Raw genomic sequence first — 17,530 nt, 5'->3', positions numbered from 1 at the left:
GATAAACCTTTAGCCAGACATATCTAGAAAAAAAGGCAGGACTCAAATAAATAAAATCAGAAATGAAGGAAGAGACCTGACACCCAATACTACAGAAGTATAAAGAATTATAAAGAATACTATGAAAAACTGTATGCCAACCAATGGAAAACCTAGAAGAAATAAATTCCTAGAAACATATTTGCAAATAATATATCTGATATGGGGTTAATATCCAAAATATACCAAAAACACAAATAATTCAATTAAAAAGTGGGCAGAGGACATGAAATAGACATTATTCCCAAGTAGACATACAGATGGCCAACAAACACATGAAAAAATACGTCTCTCTGTCTCTCATGAGAGACAGAGAGAGAGAGAGGCAGAGACACAGGCAAAGGGAGAAGCAGGCTCCATGCAGGAAACCCGATGTGGGACCTGATCCCAGGACTCCAGGATCACGCCCTGAGCCGAAGGCAGGCACTAAAACTCTGAGCCACCCAGGCATCCCCATTTGTAGTAATTTCAAAGTCAAAATGATATTGAGAAAGACTTCAGAGAAGGGTGAGAGGATTGAATGAGAGCAGCAAGGTTAGAAAAAGGACTTATTTTATTTAAACTCATATAGACTTTGTCCTTTAAGAGGAAATACAATTCAGTAGCTGAAAACATGAACCTTCAAGCCAGAGTGGCCAATGTAAATCCTGGTCTCTGCTATCCTGTAGCGATACAACCCCAAGTAAGCCCTTTAAACTCTGTCCATCAGTTTTCCCATCTCTAAAATTGGGATGATAATAATACCTACTTTATAGGATTGATATTAAAATTGAATTAGTTAATATATGTAAAACACTTCCAACATTGCCTAGCATATAGTACTACAAAGTTAACTAGCACTTGTATTGTTGTTATTTATTTTGTCTCCTTAGACATTTTGGTTCATTCTTAGTAAGTTCATTTCATGAAATATACACACTTCATGGCCTGAAACTTTCAACTATGAAGCAGGTAAAGAATGTTTGTTGGGGCGCCTGGGTGGCTCAGTTGGTTAAGTGTCTGCCTTTGGCTCAGGTCATGATCCTGGGGCCCTAGGATTGAGCCCTACATCAGATTCCCTGCTTAGTGGGGAGTCTGCTTCTTCCTCTATCCCTGTTGCTCCCACTGCTTTTGCTCTCTCTGTGGAATAAACAAATACAATTAAAAAAGAAAAAACAAAAGGAATGTGTATTAAAGGAAATGGAGGATCCCTGGGTGGCGCAGTGGTTTGGCGCCTGCCTTTGGCCCAGGGCGCGATCCTGGGGTTCCGGGATCGAAACCCACGTCAGGCTCCCGGTGCATGGAGCCTGCTTCTCCCTCTGCTTGTGTCTCTGCCTCTCTCTCTCTCTCTGTCTGTGTGACTATCATAAATAAATAAAAATTAAAAAAAAAAAAAAAGGAAATGGAATTTTAAATGAATTTGGGTGACTCAATCAATATATAAATCATAGAGGCGCTTTTGATAGAAAAACTCAGAACACTGTCTCCTTCCAAGTAGGTCAGAAAAAAAAAAACAGACCCAGAACATTTAGAGTAATTCTAAGATCAAACACAATACAAAGCTGTTTTCTTAGACAATGATCATATAATGAATGTCTGAGAGTCCTAATTGTATCCCGTGGTCATTAGGAAAGAGGCAGTTACAGAGAGGGCCAGTGTAAGGGAGAAAGTTCAGATACAGGTAGGTAAGACACAGGCACTTTGCGGACATGCCCGTTTTCAACCTGACGAATCCCAAACTATTTCCTTTGGGAACAAGAAGGAACTCAGCTATTTCTTAACAGATGACCCTGAAACTCACTGAAAGGAAAGCTGATATTCCAGAAAAGAGACACTAACAATTTATTAAATTATTGTTTTAAATTATTTCAAATTAAGTTCTTCAATGAAATTATTAAAATTCAAATTAAATTATTAATTATACTCGCTCAATATCAATTTTATTATCATGTTAATTAATCTTTAGAACAGGGATCCCTGGGTGGCGCAGCGGTTTGGCGCCTGCCTTTGGCCCAGGGCGCGATCCTGGAGACCCGGGATCGAATCCCACATCGGGCTCCCGGTGCATGGAGCCTGCTTCTCCCTCTGCCTGTGTCTCTGCCTCTCTCTCGCTCTCTGTGACTATCATAAATAAAAATTAAAAAAAAAAAATCTTTAGAACAAACTACTATTGGGGGAGACAGTCTTACCTAGTGAAACCAGGTTGCTGTAGGTCTCCAACATCACATCCCTGTACAAAGCCCTCTGAGCAGGGTCCAGGCACTCCCACTCCTCCTGGGAGAAGCTGATGGCCACGTCCCTGAATGACAGAGATCCCTGAAATCACACACACACACACACACACACACACACACACGCATTACAGTGAAACTGAAGGAGATTATTGTAAGGTGAACAAAGAGGAGGCGAAGAACAGCACTGCGAGACAGGAGCAATGTAGAATTTCATAGGGTGCCTGCAAGTTCTTGAAGACTCTTGCTGCTGCAGAGCAAACTTCCTGTGTGCTGTGGGATAACCTACTGACCTCAGCATGGCTGGGAATGGCTAAAGAAATGTGAAGTCATATTTCAGGAAAACAAATACCAACTTACGTAGGCCATGTTTTTAGAACAACAAAATTGGTCCATCTTCCTCATGCTTCCTCTCCTAGAGAAAAAAAAAAAAAGGCTTAAGCCAACCTGTGCCTTGGTGCTCTCTAGGTGATTTAAATTAATACAGCAATTTTTTTCTTCCATTTCTGTATCCCACCTACTCCCTAAGATGCCTCTTTTATCCCTCTCTGCTTCACACACTCTCTCTTTCCCTCTGATCCTCCAATTGCTCCCTCCCGCCCCCCATACAAATTGGCATCAAACATGAGGAGTCTAGACAAAATTGAGCCCTCCCTCAAGTCCTGGGGAACATGCTATCCTCCAAAATATCTCAGCATAAGGAATCCTACATTCCTGGGATAAATGACAAGACCTAGGGCTGGGCCCCATATCCTGCTCTGTGCAGATCTTCCTCCCTGTGTCCCACTTTTCAGGGCTGAAAACGGATCCTGTCATCCAAATTGGAACCTCTTTGTAAATTCAGGGTTGGGAGAAGTAGGGCAAGGTAGAAAACTGGATGTAGGGATCCCTGGGTGGCGCAGCGGTTTGGCGCCTGCCTTTGGCCCAGGGCGCGATCCTGGAGACCCGGGATCGAATCCCACATCAGGCTCCCGGTGCATGGAGCCTGCTTCTCTCTCTGCCTGTGTCTCTGCCTCTCTCTCTCTCTCTCTCTCTCTGTATGACTATCATAAATAAATAAAAATTAAAAAAAAAAAAAAAGAAAACATTGAAAAAAAAAAAACAAAGAAAACTGGATGTAGATGGAATTGCTCAGGCAGTGTTCAGCTTTCTAAGTCCAGCAAAGCCAACTAGTTAAGTACAGCAGGGCATCCACGTAATGGAATACTATGTAGTCATTACATATTCAAGATACATGGTCAGCAGAAAAATCAGGTTACAAAATACGATGCAGAATGATCCCATCTATAAAATATATATATATATATTTCAAATATAACTCTATAAATTCCAAGTTAATGCCACACAATAGTTACAATTATGAAGCACCCTTAAGCAAAATGTAGAGAATTGGCGCCACAGTGCAGTGATAAGAACTATTAATGTGACATACAGTTTTCTGGAAATTTTTTCTGTCAATGTCTGTTAGTCTTGTGTGTGTGTGTGTGTGTGTGTGTATATAATATATATATGAATATATATATATTTATTCCTGTAAACTCTCAAAGTACACTAGGTGACTTTTTCTGATGGACTTTGTCATACTCTGCTATACATTTATTCTTGTTCAGACTTCATCTGTGCTAGAGTAATAAGAAACCTAAAAGATTCCGTGTAATCTCAATATTCCAACCCAGATGGTGGCTGTGTCCTCTCCATCATTATCACCATATCCAACATATTGCAGGTACCTGAGCATCTTACAATGAACACAAATCCCAATTCCAGGAATCTTCCATAGGAAACAGCTATGGAAGCACACGATACACACACAGATGATTATCAGAGGATGCTCTATAATGACCCCAAATTAGAAACTTAAATTTATCTAATAGTTGGCAGATGGTCCACTGTACGATGGCATACTATGCCGTTATTTATTATAACAGTCCCTATTAATTGATGGGGGCAAAAATTCAAAGTCAAGTACTAAGTGAGGCAAGTAGGGTTTAAAAAGGATACCAGGGAGGGATCCCTGGGTGGCGCAGCGGTTTGGCGCCTGCCTTTGGCCCAGGGCGCGATCCTGGAGACCCGGGATCGAATCCCACATCGGGCTCCCGGTGCATGGAGCCTGCTTCTTCCTCCGCCTGTGTCTCTGCCTCTCTCTCTCTCTCTGTGACTATCATAAATAAATAAAAAAAAAAAAATAAAAAAAAAATAAAAAAATAAAAAAAAAAAATAAAAATAAAAAGGATACCAGGGATCCCTGGGTGGCGCAGCGGTTTGGCGCCTGCCTTTGGCCCAGGGCGCGATCCTGGAGACCCGGGATCGAATCCCACATCAGGCTCCCGGTGCATGGAGCCTGCTTCGCCCTCTGCCTATGTCTCTGCCTCTCTTTCTCTCTGTGACTATCATAAATAAATAAATAAATAAATAAAAAATAAAATAAAAAGGATACCAAATTTCAAGGACACTTGGGTAGCTCAGTTGGTTAAGCTGTCAACCCTTAATTTTGGCTCAGGTCATGATCTCAGAGTCCTGAGATCGAGCCTGGCGTGGGTTCCACACTCATCGCAGAGTCTGCTTGAGATTCTCTCTCTCTACCTCTGCCTCTTCCCCTGCTTGCTCTCATTCTCTCTCCCTCTCTCTAATATATAAATGAATAAAATCTAAATAATTAAATGTATACCTAATTTCAAATATAGTATCCTATCATTAATATTAACTCCTTAATCATTATTACTAAGGATAATAAAAATTATATTTGTTTGGGGTTTTAAATTTATATATTCATGAGAGACATAGGCAGGAGGCGCAGGCTCCCTATGGGAAGCCTGATTTAGGACCCTGGCATCAGACCTGAGCCAAAGGCAGATGCTTAAGCACTGAGCCATCCAGGTGCCCTGAAAATCGCATTTGTTAAAGAAATTTAATTCCACTGTTTCCCTTTTTCTTGTGAGCCTGAAGCCTGCTTAAGATTCTCTCTCTGTCTCTCTGCCCCTCCCTCCCCCTGCACATGCTCTCTCTCTCTAAAAAACAAAAACAAAAAACCTCACCACAATAAAGCTACTTCCAAATTAAACCATAAAAATAAAAACAGAACTATCAGGAATTGGGTACTTCCAGTCGTTAAAGAACCGAGCTTGTGAGAGAGTCAACAAAGAAATCAATGTGACTGTAGCAACTAACCAGAACCAGTTCTAACATCCTTAACTGTATCTCACCAATATAATTAGAAATTTTCATGATCAGGATTCTTCTCTGAAGAACACAATGCAGGTAAGCAGCACCTGCAGACCAAATAAGAAAATGCACGGGATATACACAGTACCATGTTCAGTTCTCTTCTTCACTAAAAAACTGATGAAGGGGATCCCTGGGTGGCTCAGCGGTTTAGCGCCTGCCTTTGGCCCAGGGCGTGATCCTGAAGTCCCAGGATCGAGTTCTGAGTCGGGCTCCCTGCATGGAGCCTGCTTCTCCCTCTGCCTGTGTCTCTGCCTCTCTCTCTCTCTATGTCTATCATAAATCAATCAATCAATCAATCAATCAATCTTTTTTTTTTTTTTAATTTTTTTTTTTTTTTTTTTATTTATGATAGTCACAGAGAGAAAGAGAGGCAGAGACATAGGCAGAGGGCGAAGCAGGCTCCATGCACCGGGAGCCTGATGTGGGATTCGATCCCGGGTCTCCAGGATCGCGCCCTGGGCCAAAGGCAGGCGCCAAACCGCTGCGCCACCCAGGGATCCCTCAATCAATCAATCTTAAAAAAAAACTGATGAAAACATTTTGGAGAGAATCCTTATAGAATGTCCTCACTTAGTAAATGGGATTTATATACAACATCTTCTTGGGTACTACTCTTCTAACATGAATACTGCTTAACATAAGATCAAATGTTTTCTCTTTTCATGATTATTTATCAACGTAGTTTTTTTAAGTGCATGATACTCCATCACTAGATGGAGTATCTAGTCTAGTGTGATTTGCTCAGTTTGTACAAGATCATTCTACATATCACTCCAAGTATCAGTCTTTTGATGTTAGACAGGGTTTCTCATCCTCAGCATTAATACCATATTGAGCCAGATAATTCTTTGCTGGGGGGAGAAGGGTGGGGTGGGCTATCCTATGCATTGTAGAATGTTTAGTAGCATTTTTGTCCTCCAGTTATTGGATCCAAGTATCACTGTCCCCCCACTACAGCAACCAAAGTTGCCTCTAAATATTACCAAATGTCCCCTGGAAAGCAAAATCACCCCCTGTTAATAATTACTTATCTATACTGATGAGTCCAAGCCTTTTAGGTCCTGCATACTTTGAATAATCTCATGAAATTATATACTTTCCCTGCAAACCCCACCATAACCCTTTGGTATACTATTTCAAGGGATTTGTGGTTGGTCCCCGGAGACCAGAAGTAGAATCACGGCAACTCAGGGTTAAGCACTTTTATTACTTTTTTTAAGAGTGGGAGAGATGGGGGGTAAGGGGGGCAGAGGAAGAGCAAGATAATCTTAAGTAGTTTCCACATCCAGTACAGAGCCCCACACAGGGCTTGATCCCACAACCCTGAGACCATGACCTGAGCTGAAATCAGGAGTCAGATGCTTAACCAACTAACTGAGCCATCCAGGCTTTCCAAAAATTTTTTATTCTATACTGTTTGAGCATCTCACTCATTTTCTTAATATGCAGGCAGCAATAACCATGGATCACATATTGCTGATGCCCTCGTTGTATAGAAACTGAGAGGAATGAGTTAAAACACACATGAACAACAGCTAAGACCTATCAAGCACTTACTGTATGGATGGCACTGCTCTAAGGGGATTTAATACATATTAACTCATCTACCATTCATTACAAACCTGAGACAGCCAGGAAGAGAGAGCCAATATTCCAACCCAGATAGTCTGGATCTACAGCCCCTCCTCTCAATCACACTACACTGCTTCTCACAGCTCACACAAAAGGAAGCCAAACACACAACTGCCAAACTTCAAAGAGATGTGGCCAATAATACAAACTTCAGCTGATGGAATTCCCTGGAAAAATCCTGGCTCTTACTGATACTAGCTTCTGCTACTATCATGTTCCCATTTTTGAAAGCCTCACACTGACTAAAATCAGCTAGCCATCTCCACTCTTCTCTTGCTTTGTAAAGCAGGCCCTTGGGGCGCCTGGGTGGCTCAGGTCATGATCCTGGGGTCCTGGGATCGAGTCCCGCACTGGGCTCCCCAAGGGGAGCCTGCTTCTCCCTCTGCCTGTGTCTCTGCCTTTCTCTCTCTCTCTCTCATAAATAAATAAATAAAATTTTTTTAAAAAAAACAAAAAGAGCGCAGCCTGGGTGGCTTAGCGGTTTAGCGCCGCCTTCAGCCCAGGGCATGATCCTGGAGACCCGGGATCCAGTCCCACGACAGGCTCCCTGCATGGAGAGCCTGCTTCTCCCTCTGCCTGTGTCTCTGCCTCTCTCTGTGTCTCATGACTAAATAAATAAAATCTTTAAAAAAAAAGGAGAAAGAAAAGAAAAGCAGGTCCTTAAAGAGCAAAAGGTACCCAGTGTGTGATTCCACCTAATTTTCTTCTTACCAAATCAGAGTCTAAAATAAAGCTTTAACATTAACTGCTGGTTTATTTCCTTGTTATCTCAGACAAAGGGAATGCTCAAGAAGATGTGAACTATTTACGATACTGTTTTTGGTATTTACCAAGTTACTTACCCAGGGAATATTGTCAAGAGGTGAGGTGCCATGGGGGACCAAATGGTGGGGTATCAATTTGCACGTCTCCCTACATTTCCTGAAAACTCACAGGCACCTCTCTATTCTAGAAAACAAAAACGCATTTCTCAGGCAATACAAAGCACAAACTCACCCTTGACTTTAGACGTGTGGTAATAATACTCTCCCATCCTTCTCGGAGTCCTTCTTTTGGGTAATGGTATGACTGGAGAGGGAGAAGGCGAGCATGAGACCCCAGGCTTTTCTGGGAACGCAGACTAAATTTAAAGGTACCCTCCAGGGCCACACCTCCCTTACTTCGCACAAAATGGGATGGGAGTCAAAGGAGGAATCGGTCCCCGCGTTCGAAGCTGTTCCTGGGGACGCAACTCTGAGAATGCGGTGGTTCGCAACAGGTAGCTGCCCTCGGGGGGGGGGGGGGGGGGGGGCCCAGACAGGCACTTCCAGGGCTAAAATCCCCATCCCAAGGCCAGGCCCGGGCTTTCTGCAGGAAACCTTTCATTCTAGGCTCAGCGTCTGACCTCTCTACAGGGGCCACGGGCATGCTGCAGCCACGTGGCTGGGAGGGGAGGAAGCGGCGGGCCGCCGGTCCCGTGACTCACACTGACACACACACACACACACACACACACACTCACACACAGCCGCGGCGGAGCGCGCTCACGTCCGCACGCCCCCTCTCCCCGTCGCGGCAGCACCAAGCGCGCCCTCACGCACGCACCGCCACACTCCGCGGCCGCCCCTCGCGGTCGCACAGTCCCGCTCCTCGCTGCGCGCGCGCACGCGCTCAGGCGCCCTCCCTCGGGTGCCTGTCAGCGCCCTGTCCTGAGCGCCTCTCTCTGCCCACCCACGCTGGCGGGTCCCTCCGGCTGGGGTCCTGGTCAGCAGAGGCCTCTGGCAGCCACGAATTCTCTCCTCCACCCGAGGGCCTCGTCCCTCCAGGACAGGGACCCCCGGATGCCGGAAGTGGCGGCTAGTTGGGCGTGGAGGCCACTGGGAAATGAAGTCCCAAGCAGGGAATGCCTCAGAAGCCTAGAGCTCTCCGGCTCATATTGTTCCCGGCGTGCAACTTGGACCCGCCCCTAGCGGTGCCGAGCCCAGGGATTTGTGGGAGTCCCAGCCGCCGGGAGCACGCAGGTGCAGGCTGCTGGTGACTCTGAGGATTCCTCTGGAAGGAACATTGCTTCTTCTTAGAGCCTCAGTGTAACTTACTTTTCTCATTAAGGAGAAAAATGCAAATGAATATAAAAAGAAGGCAGAGTCTTATATATAGAAAACCCTAAAGACTCCACCCAAAAACTCAGAATGAAGGATTCAGTAAAGTTAGGGACACAAAGGCAACATACAAAACTCAATTGTGTTTCTATAAAACAACAAAACAAATTAAGGAAACCATCTCATTCATAATAGCATCAAAAACAATACAAATTTAGGAACAAGTTTAACCAAGGAAGTGCATGAGTTGAGTTCTACTTGAAAGAAATGGAAGAAGACAAAAAATAAATGGGAGGACGTTTCATGTTCATGGATTGGAAGAATTAATATTGTTAAAATGTCCGTATTACCCAAAGTGATCTACAGATTTGATGTTATCCCTATCAATGTTCCAGGGCATTTTAGAAAAAAAAAAAATCCTAAAGTTCAGTTGGAAGGACAAAAGACTTCGAATAGCCAAAGCAATCTTGAGCAAGAACAATAAAGTTGGAGGCATTACACTTCCTGACTTCTAATTATATTATAAAGCCATTGTAGGGGGCACTTGGGTGGCTCAGTCGGTTAAGTGACAAACTCTTTTTTTTGTTTGTTTGTTTGTTTATTTTTTTTTTATTAATTTTTATTGGTGTTCAATTTACCAACATACAGAAAAACACCCAGTGCTCATCCCGTCAAGTGTCCACCTCAGTGCCCGTCACCCATTCCCCTCCAACACCCGCCCTCCTCCCCTTCCACCACCCCTAGTTCATTTCCCCGAGTTAGGAGTCTTTATGTTCTGTCTCCCTTCCTGATATTTCCCAACATTTCTTTTCCCTTCCTTTATATTCCCTTTCACTATTATTCATATTCCCCAAATGAATGAGAACATACACTGTTTGTCCTTCTCCGATTGACTTATTTCACTCAGCATAATACCCTCCAGTTCCATCCACGTTGAAGCAAATGGTGGGTATTTGTCGTTTCTAATTGCTGAGTAATATTCCATAGTATACATAAACCACATCTTCTTTATCCATTCATCTTTCGATGGACACCGAGGCTCCTTCCACAGTTTGGCTATTGTGGCCATTGCTGATAGAAACATCGGGGTGCAGGTGTCTAAGTGACAAACTCTTGATTTCAGATCAGGCCATGGTCCCAGGTTCCTGGAATAGAGCCCCAGGTTGGGCTCTGTGCTCAGTAGGGAGTCTGATTGAGGAGGACTCTTTCTCTTCTCCCTTTGCCCTCCCTCATTCTTCTCTAAAGTAAATCTCAAAATCTAACAAAAGGAAAAAGAAAGAAAGAAAGCCATAGTAATCAAACAGCATGGTCTTGGAATAAAAGCAGACACAGATCAATGGAACAGAATAGAGAGCCTAAAAATAAATCCATACATATACAGTCAAACAATCGTCAACAAGGGTGCCAAAATATATAATGGAGAAGGATAGTTTCTTGGATAAATGGTGCAGGAAAAACAGGATATCCATATGCAAAAAAAATGGGACCCTTATCTTATGCCATAGACAAAAAATCAACTAAAAATATATTAAAATTACATAAGACCTAAAACCACAAAACCCCTAGAAGAAAACATAGAAAAAAGCTCATTGATTTTGGTCTTGGCAATGATTTCTTGGCTATGACACCAAAAGCACAAGCAACAAAAGCAAAAATAAATGAGCCTAATTCATAACAAAAGAAACAAGATGAAAAGGCAAGATACAGGTGAAAAATATTTGTAAACCATATATACAATAAAGGGTTAATATCCAAAAAAGGAACTCCTATAATTCAATAGCTCAAATATATACATTTGATTTAAAAGTAGACAAAGGTCCTGAATACACATTTCTCAAAGAAGGAGTACAAATGACCAACAGGTATGTGAAAAGGTGCTCAACATCACTAATCATCAGGGAAATGCAAATCAAAATACAATGAGATATTACCTCACATCTGTCAGAAAGACTATTATTAAAAGAAAAAAAGGAAAGATAATAAGTGTTGGTGAAGATGTAAAGAAGAAGGAATCTTTGTGCACTGTTGGTGGAAATGTAAATTGGTGCAGCCACTATAGAAAATAGTATGGAGGGATGTACAGTGTGGCACATGCATACAATGGAACATTATTGGCCCTTTAAAAAGAAGGAAATCCTGCCATTTGTGACAACACGGATAAACCTGGAGGACATATGCTAAGTGAAATAAGCCAGACAGAAGAAGACAAATACTCTCTTACTTATATGTGGAATCCAAAATAGTCAAGACCATAGATGCAGAGAGAAAACAGTGGTTGCCAAGAGCTTGGGGAGGAGGGTGGGGAACAGTTAGGTGATGGGTAAGAGGTACAAAGTTACCCAAAGTTATACAAGATAAATTATCAAGAATTAATATTGTTAAATATTATTGATAAAGATAATTCTGGAAATCGATGCATCATACTGCCTATAACAATACTTTGACGTATATTTAAAATTTGTGGGGATCCCTGGGTGACTCAGTGGTTTGGCACCTGCCTTTGGCCCAAGGCATGATCCTAGAGTCCCAGGATTGAGTCCCACCTCGGGCTCCTTGCATGGAGCCTGCTTCTCCCTCTGCCTCTCTCTCTCTCTCTCTCTCTCTCTCTCTCTGCCTCTGTGTGTGGGTGTGTGTGTGATGAATAAATGAATAAAATCTTTTAAAAAATAAAAATAAAAAATAAAATGTGCTAAGAGTGTAGATCTTTTTTTTTTTTTTTAAGAGTGTAGATCTTAAGTAATAATGACAGTAATAATAAGGCAGGAGGAAACTCTGGTAGGTGATGGATATGTCTATGACCTTGATGATAGTGATGGTTTCACAGGTGTATACTTATCCTCAAACTCATTGAGTTATATACATTAAATGTGTGCAGCTTTTTACACATCAATCATACATCAATAAAGTTTTAAAAGTAATTGTATGAATTGACATGTTTATGGAAAGTGTAGAGGAGTTCAATTGTTTTTCATCCACCTCAGTACTTGGCATTTTTATTCTTTCTCAGTGTAGTTATTCTGATGCGTAGGTAGCAGTCTCTTTGATCAACTTTTCCCATGTGTACTGACCTGTAGAATATCCTCTTTAGTGAAGTGGTTTACTACATTTTTTGCCCCTTTTTTCTTTTGAGATGTATTTTTCTTACTGATTTGAAATTTTTTGTACATTGTGAATATATATCCCATATCAGTTATATAGATATATTGAATATATAATATAATATGTAATATATATACATAATTATAGATATAGATCTATAGATCTAGATATAGATCTATTAAACATATATTTGTGTATATATGTGTGTGTGTGTGTATATATATATATATATAATATCTTCTCTGATTCTGTGGGTTGATTTTTCACTCTCTTATTGTTGCCATTTGATGAAAAATGTTCTTGACTTTAATATATTACAACTTGCAATATTTTAACTCATGGTTAATGTTTCTTGTGTCCTGTTAAAAATATCTTTGTCTTGGAGCACCTAGGTGATTCAGTAAGTTGAACTTCCGCCTCTTGATTTCAGCTCAGGTCATGATCTCAGGGGCATGAGATCCAGCCCTGCATCCAGCCCCATGCTCAGTGGGAAGTCTGCTTGATATTCTCTCTCTCCCTCACCCTCTGCCCCTCTCCACTCTCTTTCAAAATAAATAAATCTTAAAAAAAATAACAGTTTTAGTCCTTCATTTCTAATTTGCATGTATTTTCTAATTTCTAATTTGTATGTCGTTTAGTTATTTTTTTCCCCTTATTTCAATAGCTAGGACCTCCAGTACAATATCAAGTAGAGGTTGTTTAATAGCAGACATCCTTGTTTTATCCTTACTGTTCGGGGGAAGATTTTGACATTTTGATATTGAGTATGATGTTTGTTGTTGATTTGTTTATGGGGGTGGATAAGATATCCCTCAACAGAAGTTGCCTCCTGGCTTCAGTTTTCTACAGGCTTCATAATGAATGGGTCTTGCATTTTGTCAAATGTTCTTTACTTACTAATTTTTTATGTACCAAGATGATTGTATGGAGGTTTTTTCTTTATTAGCATGGTAAAATGCATTGAATGTTGAAAATATATTTCATTCCTGGAATAACCTCATTTTTTCATGATGTAATATCTTTTTATATACCACTGGATTTGATTTGCTAATATTTTGTTAGCTATTTTTGCATCTGTCCTTATGAGAGCTTGATCTATATTGTTTTCAGTAATATCCTCATGAGATTTTTGCATTCAAATTTATTCTAGGCTCACAAAAATAGTTAGGCAGTGTTCTCTTTTTTATTCATGATATTGTTCATTTGTATTTTCTCTCTTTTTGTCTTGGACTAACCAATTTCATAAATAGCAAGATTTTGATGCAGTTTTTCTCTATTGTACATTTGTTTCTATTTCATTGATTTCTGCCCTTTATTATTTATTTCCTTCTAATTTGTTTAAGCTTGATGTTATTATTTATTTCCTAGTTCTAATTCTAGTTTCATGAAATTTGGAAGCTGAATTCTAAGCAGGGAGGTTTTTGTTGCATATAGTTTTCGATAATAAAACTTGGTTCTTGGGATCCCTGGGTGGCGCAGCGGTTTGGCGCCTGCCTTTGGCCCAGGGCGCGATCCTGGAGACCCGGGATCGAATCCCACATCGGGCTCCCGGTGCATGGAGCCCGCTTCTCCCTCTGCCTGTGTCTCTGCCTCTCTCTCTCTCTGTGACTATCATAAATAAATAAAAAATTAAAAAAAATAAAACTTGGTTCTTTGAGGTAATAGAATTGAAACCTGGCATAAGTTAGAAAATGAAAACTAGTTAGGAAGATATCACAATAATTCATGGCAAAAATAATGAGTTGCACAAACGTGGAAGCAATATATATAGAAAGGTAATATTTCATAAATAGAGCCAAAGGCACTTGTGAATAAGTTGGATTGTGAAAGAAAGGATCATCAAAATGTATGTTTTCCCTGTCTCCCCAGATCTATTCTCTACCCACCTACATTGCTCTGTGCCTCCAAGGCTAATCATTATGGGCTCTATCAGTGGACTACACCAGTATAAGACTGGCGAGCGGGAAGAGAGTGAAATTAGACTACATATTTCCTTGGCTCTCTTTCTACCTGATTAGTCAAGGTTGGCTTTGACCCTCCCCCCCCCCACACACACACACCATAGGTCTCATCACTTTTTGTTTGGTAAGCTCTGATTCTCTGTGTCCAGTAACTGCTCTTTGCCTGGAGATACATATATATATGTGTATCTCCAATATATATTGTAATGTGATATATACATTCCTATATACGTATATATATGTATATATATACACACACACACATATATATATATATATATATATATATTCCAAATATAGCAACATTCCAGATATGTGTTACAAAGAACAAGATTACATTTTCCAGGGGCAGCCCGGGTGACTCAGTGGTTTAGCGCTGCCTTCAGCCCAGGGTGTGATCCTGGAGACCAGGGATCGAGTCCCACGTCGGGCTCCCTGCATGGAGCTTGCTTCTCCCTCTGCCTGTGTCTCTGCCTCTCTCTCTCTCTCTCTGACGAATAAATAAATAAAATCTTTTTTAAAAAAAGATTACATTTTCCAAAAGGACATAGGAAGAAAACACTCATTCAGGAGGCTTTAGGTTACAATCTCATTGTTTTCTCTGTCAGTTCAAAACCTTATTTTAATTTTTTCATGTGAGAGACATGACTTAAGATTCCCTTATATAAAATAGGAAGTTTAATGTCATTCAAGTAAACAAAATTTGTGAGGGATCTATGATCCCTTGGGTCAGTATGGTACGCAGAACAATGCCCCCTGCCTATCACCAAATACATACATATGTGAATATGAATGTGAATTTGAATATATAAATATATATAACTCTGTTATTTTAAGCCACTAAATTTGTGGTAATTTGTTATGGCAGTAATAGAAAACTACTAGTCAGTATGCGGCTGATAGTATTCCAAAGGTAAGTGGAATTTGGGGCAGAGTCTATCTCACAGTTGGTCCAAAAGGTTTGCACATTGAAACTGTGGTCATTTATCCCATTTCTTGATGCATGTTTGATGACAGCAGAATCCCTACATTTACTGCTTAATATGAAGAGTGAGTACCATTATTGTAGGAGGATTCTTTGGAAAGCCCTTGGAAATTAATCTGCTGTTGGAATAGCAATTTGCAAGTGATACTGTGTATATGGCATTGCAAGGATAGTGCATCATCCAAATCTAAAAGATGCAAATGTGGTGACTTATCATACCTCTCCTTACTTCACTTGTTTAGCTTGTGCTGAAAATGGATGGAGTTTGGACAATGACTGTAGCTTATCATTAAATCAATCAGTATTCCTAATTTCTCTGTGTTAGATGATGGCAGGTTAAACTCATAGTGGATGCTAGTAGTATAGAGGTCTCAGCTATGTCACCCAAATGAAAGTCTTTGCTGTGTTTAGCAACTCCTTCTACTTAGAAGCACAGTGTTACGGGCGTGTGGGTGGTTCAGTCAGTTGAGTGTCCTGCTCTTGGGCCATGATCCCTGGGTCATGGGATCTAGCCCCACCTCAGGCTCTGCACTGGGCATGGAGTCTGCTTGGGATTCCCTCTCTCCTTCTCCCTTTGCCCATCCCCAGCCCTCCAGCTCAATCTCTCTCTAAAAAAAAAAAAAAAAAGAAGAAGAAAAGAAAAAAGCACAATGTTTATTTGATTTCTTTACAGTTTAAAGGAAACATACATACCATTTGAATGTGCTGCTCTGACCCATTTTCTGAATGACTTATGAAATAGGTAAGTATTTTTTAAAAGATTTTTTATCTATTTGAGAGAGAGAGAGAGAGAGAGAGAGAGAGGCAGAGGGAGAAGCAGGATCCTTGCAGGGAGCCTGATGTGCGACTTGATCCTGGGTCTCCAGGATCAGGCCCTGGGCTGAAGATGGCGCTAAACCGCTGAGCCACCCAGGCTGTCCTTTAAATATTTTTTTAAAGATTTTATTTTTATGCAATCCCTACAATGAATGTGGGGCTCAAACTGACAACCCTGAGATCAAGAGTCACAAGAGCCAGCCAGATGCTCCTAGCAAGTCTTTTTTTTTTTTCTTTCAATTAGATATAATTGACATATAGCATTGTATTAGTTTTAGGTGTATACAACATAATGATTTGATATATGCAAGCATTGTGAAGTGACTAACCACTATAAATTTAGTTAACATTCATTGCCAAACATAGCTACACTTTTTTCTTGTGATAAGAACTTTTAATATCTACTATCTTAGCAATTTTCACATATATGATATGGTATTGTTAACTATAGTCACAATGCTGTATAATACAACCCCAGGGCTTCTTTATTTTAGAACTTTTGAAGTTTGTAACTTTTGACTCCCTTCACCCATTCCTTTTTTTAAAAAATATTTAATTTACTTATTCATGAGAAACAGAGAGAGAGAGAGGCAGAGACACAGGCAGAGGAAGAAGCAAGCTCCACCCAGGGAGCCCGACATGGGACTCAATCCCAGGTCTCCAGGATCACACCCTGGGCTAAAGGCAGCGCTAAACCGCTGAGCCACCCAGGCTGCCCCTGGAAAATGTAATCTTGTTCTTTGTAACACATATCTGGAATATTGCTATATTGCTTTTCAGCTCTTAGTTAAGCTACACCAAATATCTTGGAAGAACATTGCTGGAAAAAAAGGAAATAGTAAATATCAAATGTCAATAATTATTGACATTCATTAAATGAAGTTACATTTAAATCAATGTAGATCAAAAGTCACTATGTGAAGGTAGTTCATATTATCGACTTTATCTCTTGGATAAAATTCTTTTTTAAAAAAGATTTTATTTATTCATCTAAGAGAGTGCACAAGTGGGAGAGAGGGGCAGAAGAAGAGGGAGAAGCAGACTCTCTGCTTAGCGGGGAGCCTGACTTGGGGCTGGGATCATGACCTGAGTGAAAGCAGACACTTAACCGCTTAACCAACAGAGGTATGGAAATGCACTAGGGGTACCTAAATGGTGCTTGGATAGTTGGGTGTCCACAAGTAAAAAGTCTTTGATGTCTACCTCACACCATCCACAACAATGAAACCATCCATGTTATATGCATAAATATGAAAGCATAAACGATAAAAAATTTTTATTTATCATCTTTTAAAACATACTTTATTTATTTGAGAGAGAGAGAGAGTGAGTATGAGCAAGGGGAATGTCAGAGGGAGAAGCAGGCTCTCTATTAAGCAGGGAGTCCAGTGTGGGGCTTGATATGGAACACCATCCCAGGACCCTAATAACATGACCTGAACTGAAAGTGGATGCTTAACTGATTGAGCCACTCAAGCACCCCAA

At 40.8% G+C, this 17,530-nt stretch overlaps 1 protein-coding gene across 15 annotated transcripts in view; it reads right to left on the bottom strand.

The window, feature by feature from the left end:
• The window catches only part of LOC121484696 (zinc finger protein 780B-like), a 44,003-nt gene extending 35,047 nt beyond the window's left edge, over positions 1-8,956 (bottom strand). For 3 of the 15 annotated variants that reach the window (XM_041744247.1, XM_041744248.1, XM_041744233.1), the window contains exons 1-4: positions 8,817-8,956; positions 8,103-8,174; positions 2,610-2,664; positions 2,208-2,334 (exon numbers count right to left, since the gene is read on the bottom strand). In XM_041744247.1, the coding sequence (XP_041600181.1) occupies positions 2,208-2,334; positions 2,610-2,654 (172 nt within the window). In that variant the 5' untranslated portion in view covers positions 2,655-2,664; positions 8,103-8,174; positions 8,817-8,956. Of the gene's footprint in view, positions 1-2,207; positions 2,335-2,609; positions 2,665-5,452; positions 5,519-8,102; positions 8,175-8,266; positions 8,403-8,690 lie in introns of those variants that run through there. The other 12 variants (XM_041744234.1, XM_041744243.1, XM_041744240.1 and 9 more) reach the window with 12 other exon arrangements.
• Positions 8,957-17,530: the final 8,574 nt, after the last annotated feature.

The sequence above is a fragment of the Vulpes lagopus genome, chromosome 2 (assembly GCF_018345385.1).
Source record: "Vulpes lagopus strain Blue_001 chromosome 2, ASM1834538v1, whole genome shotgun sequence".
Lineage (NCBI taxonomy): Eukaryota > Metazoa > Chordata > Mammalia > Carnivora > Canidae > Vulpes > Vulpes lagopus.
This window is presented reverse-complemented; position numbering and strand designations above follow the sequence as displayed.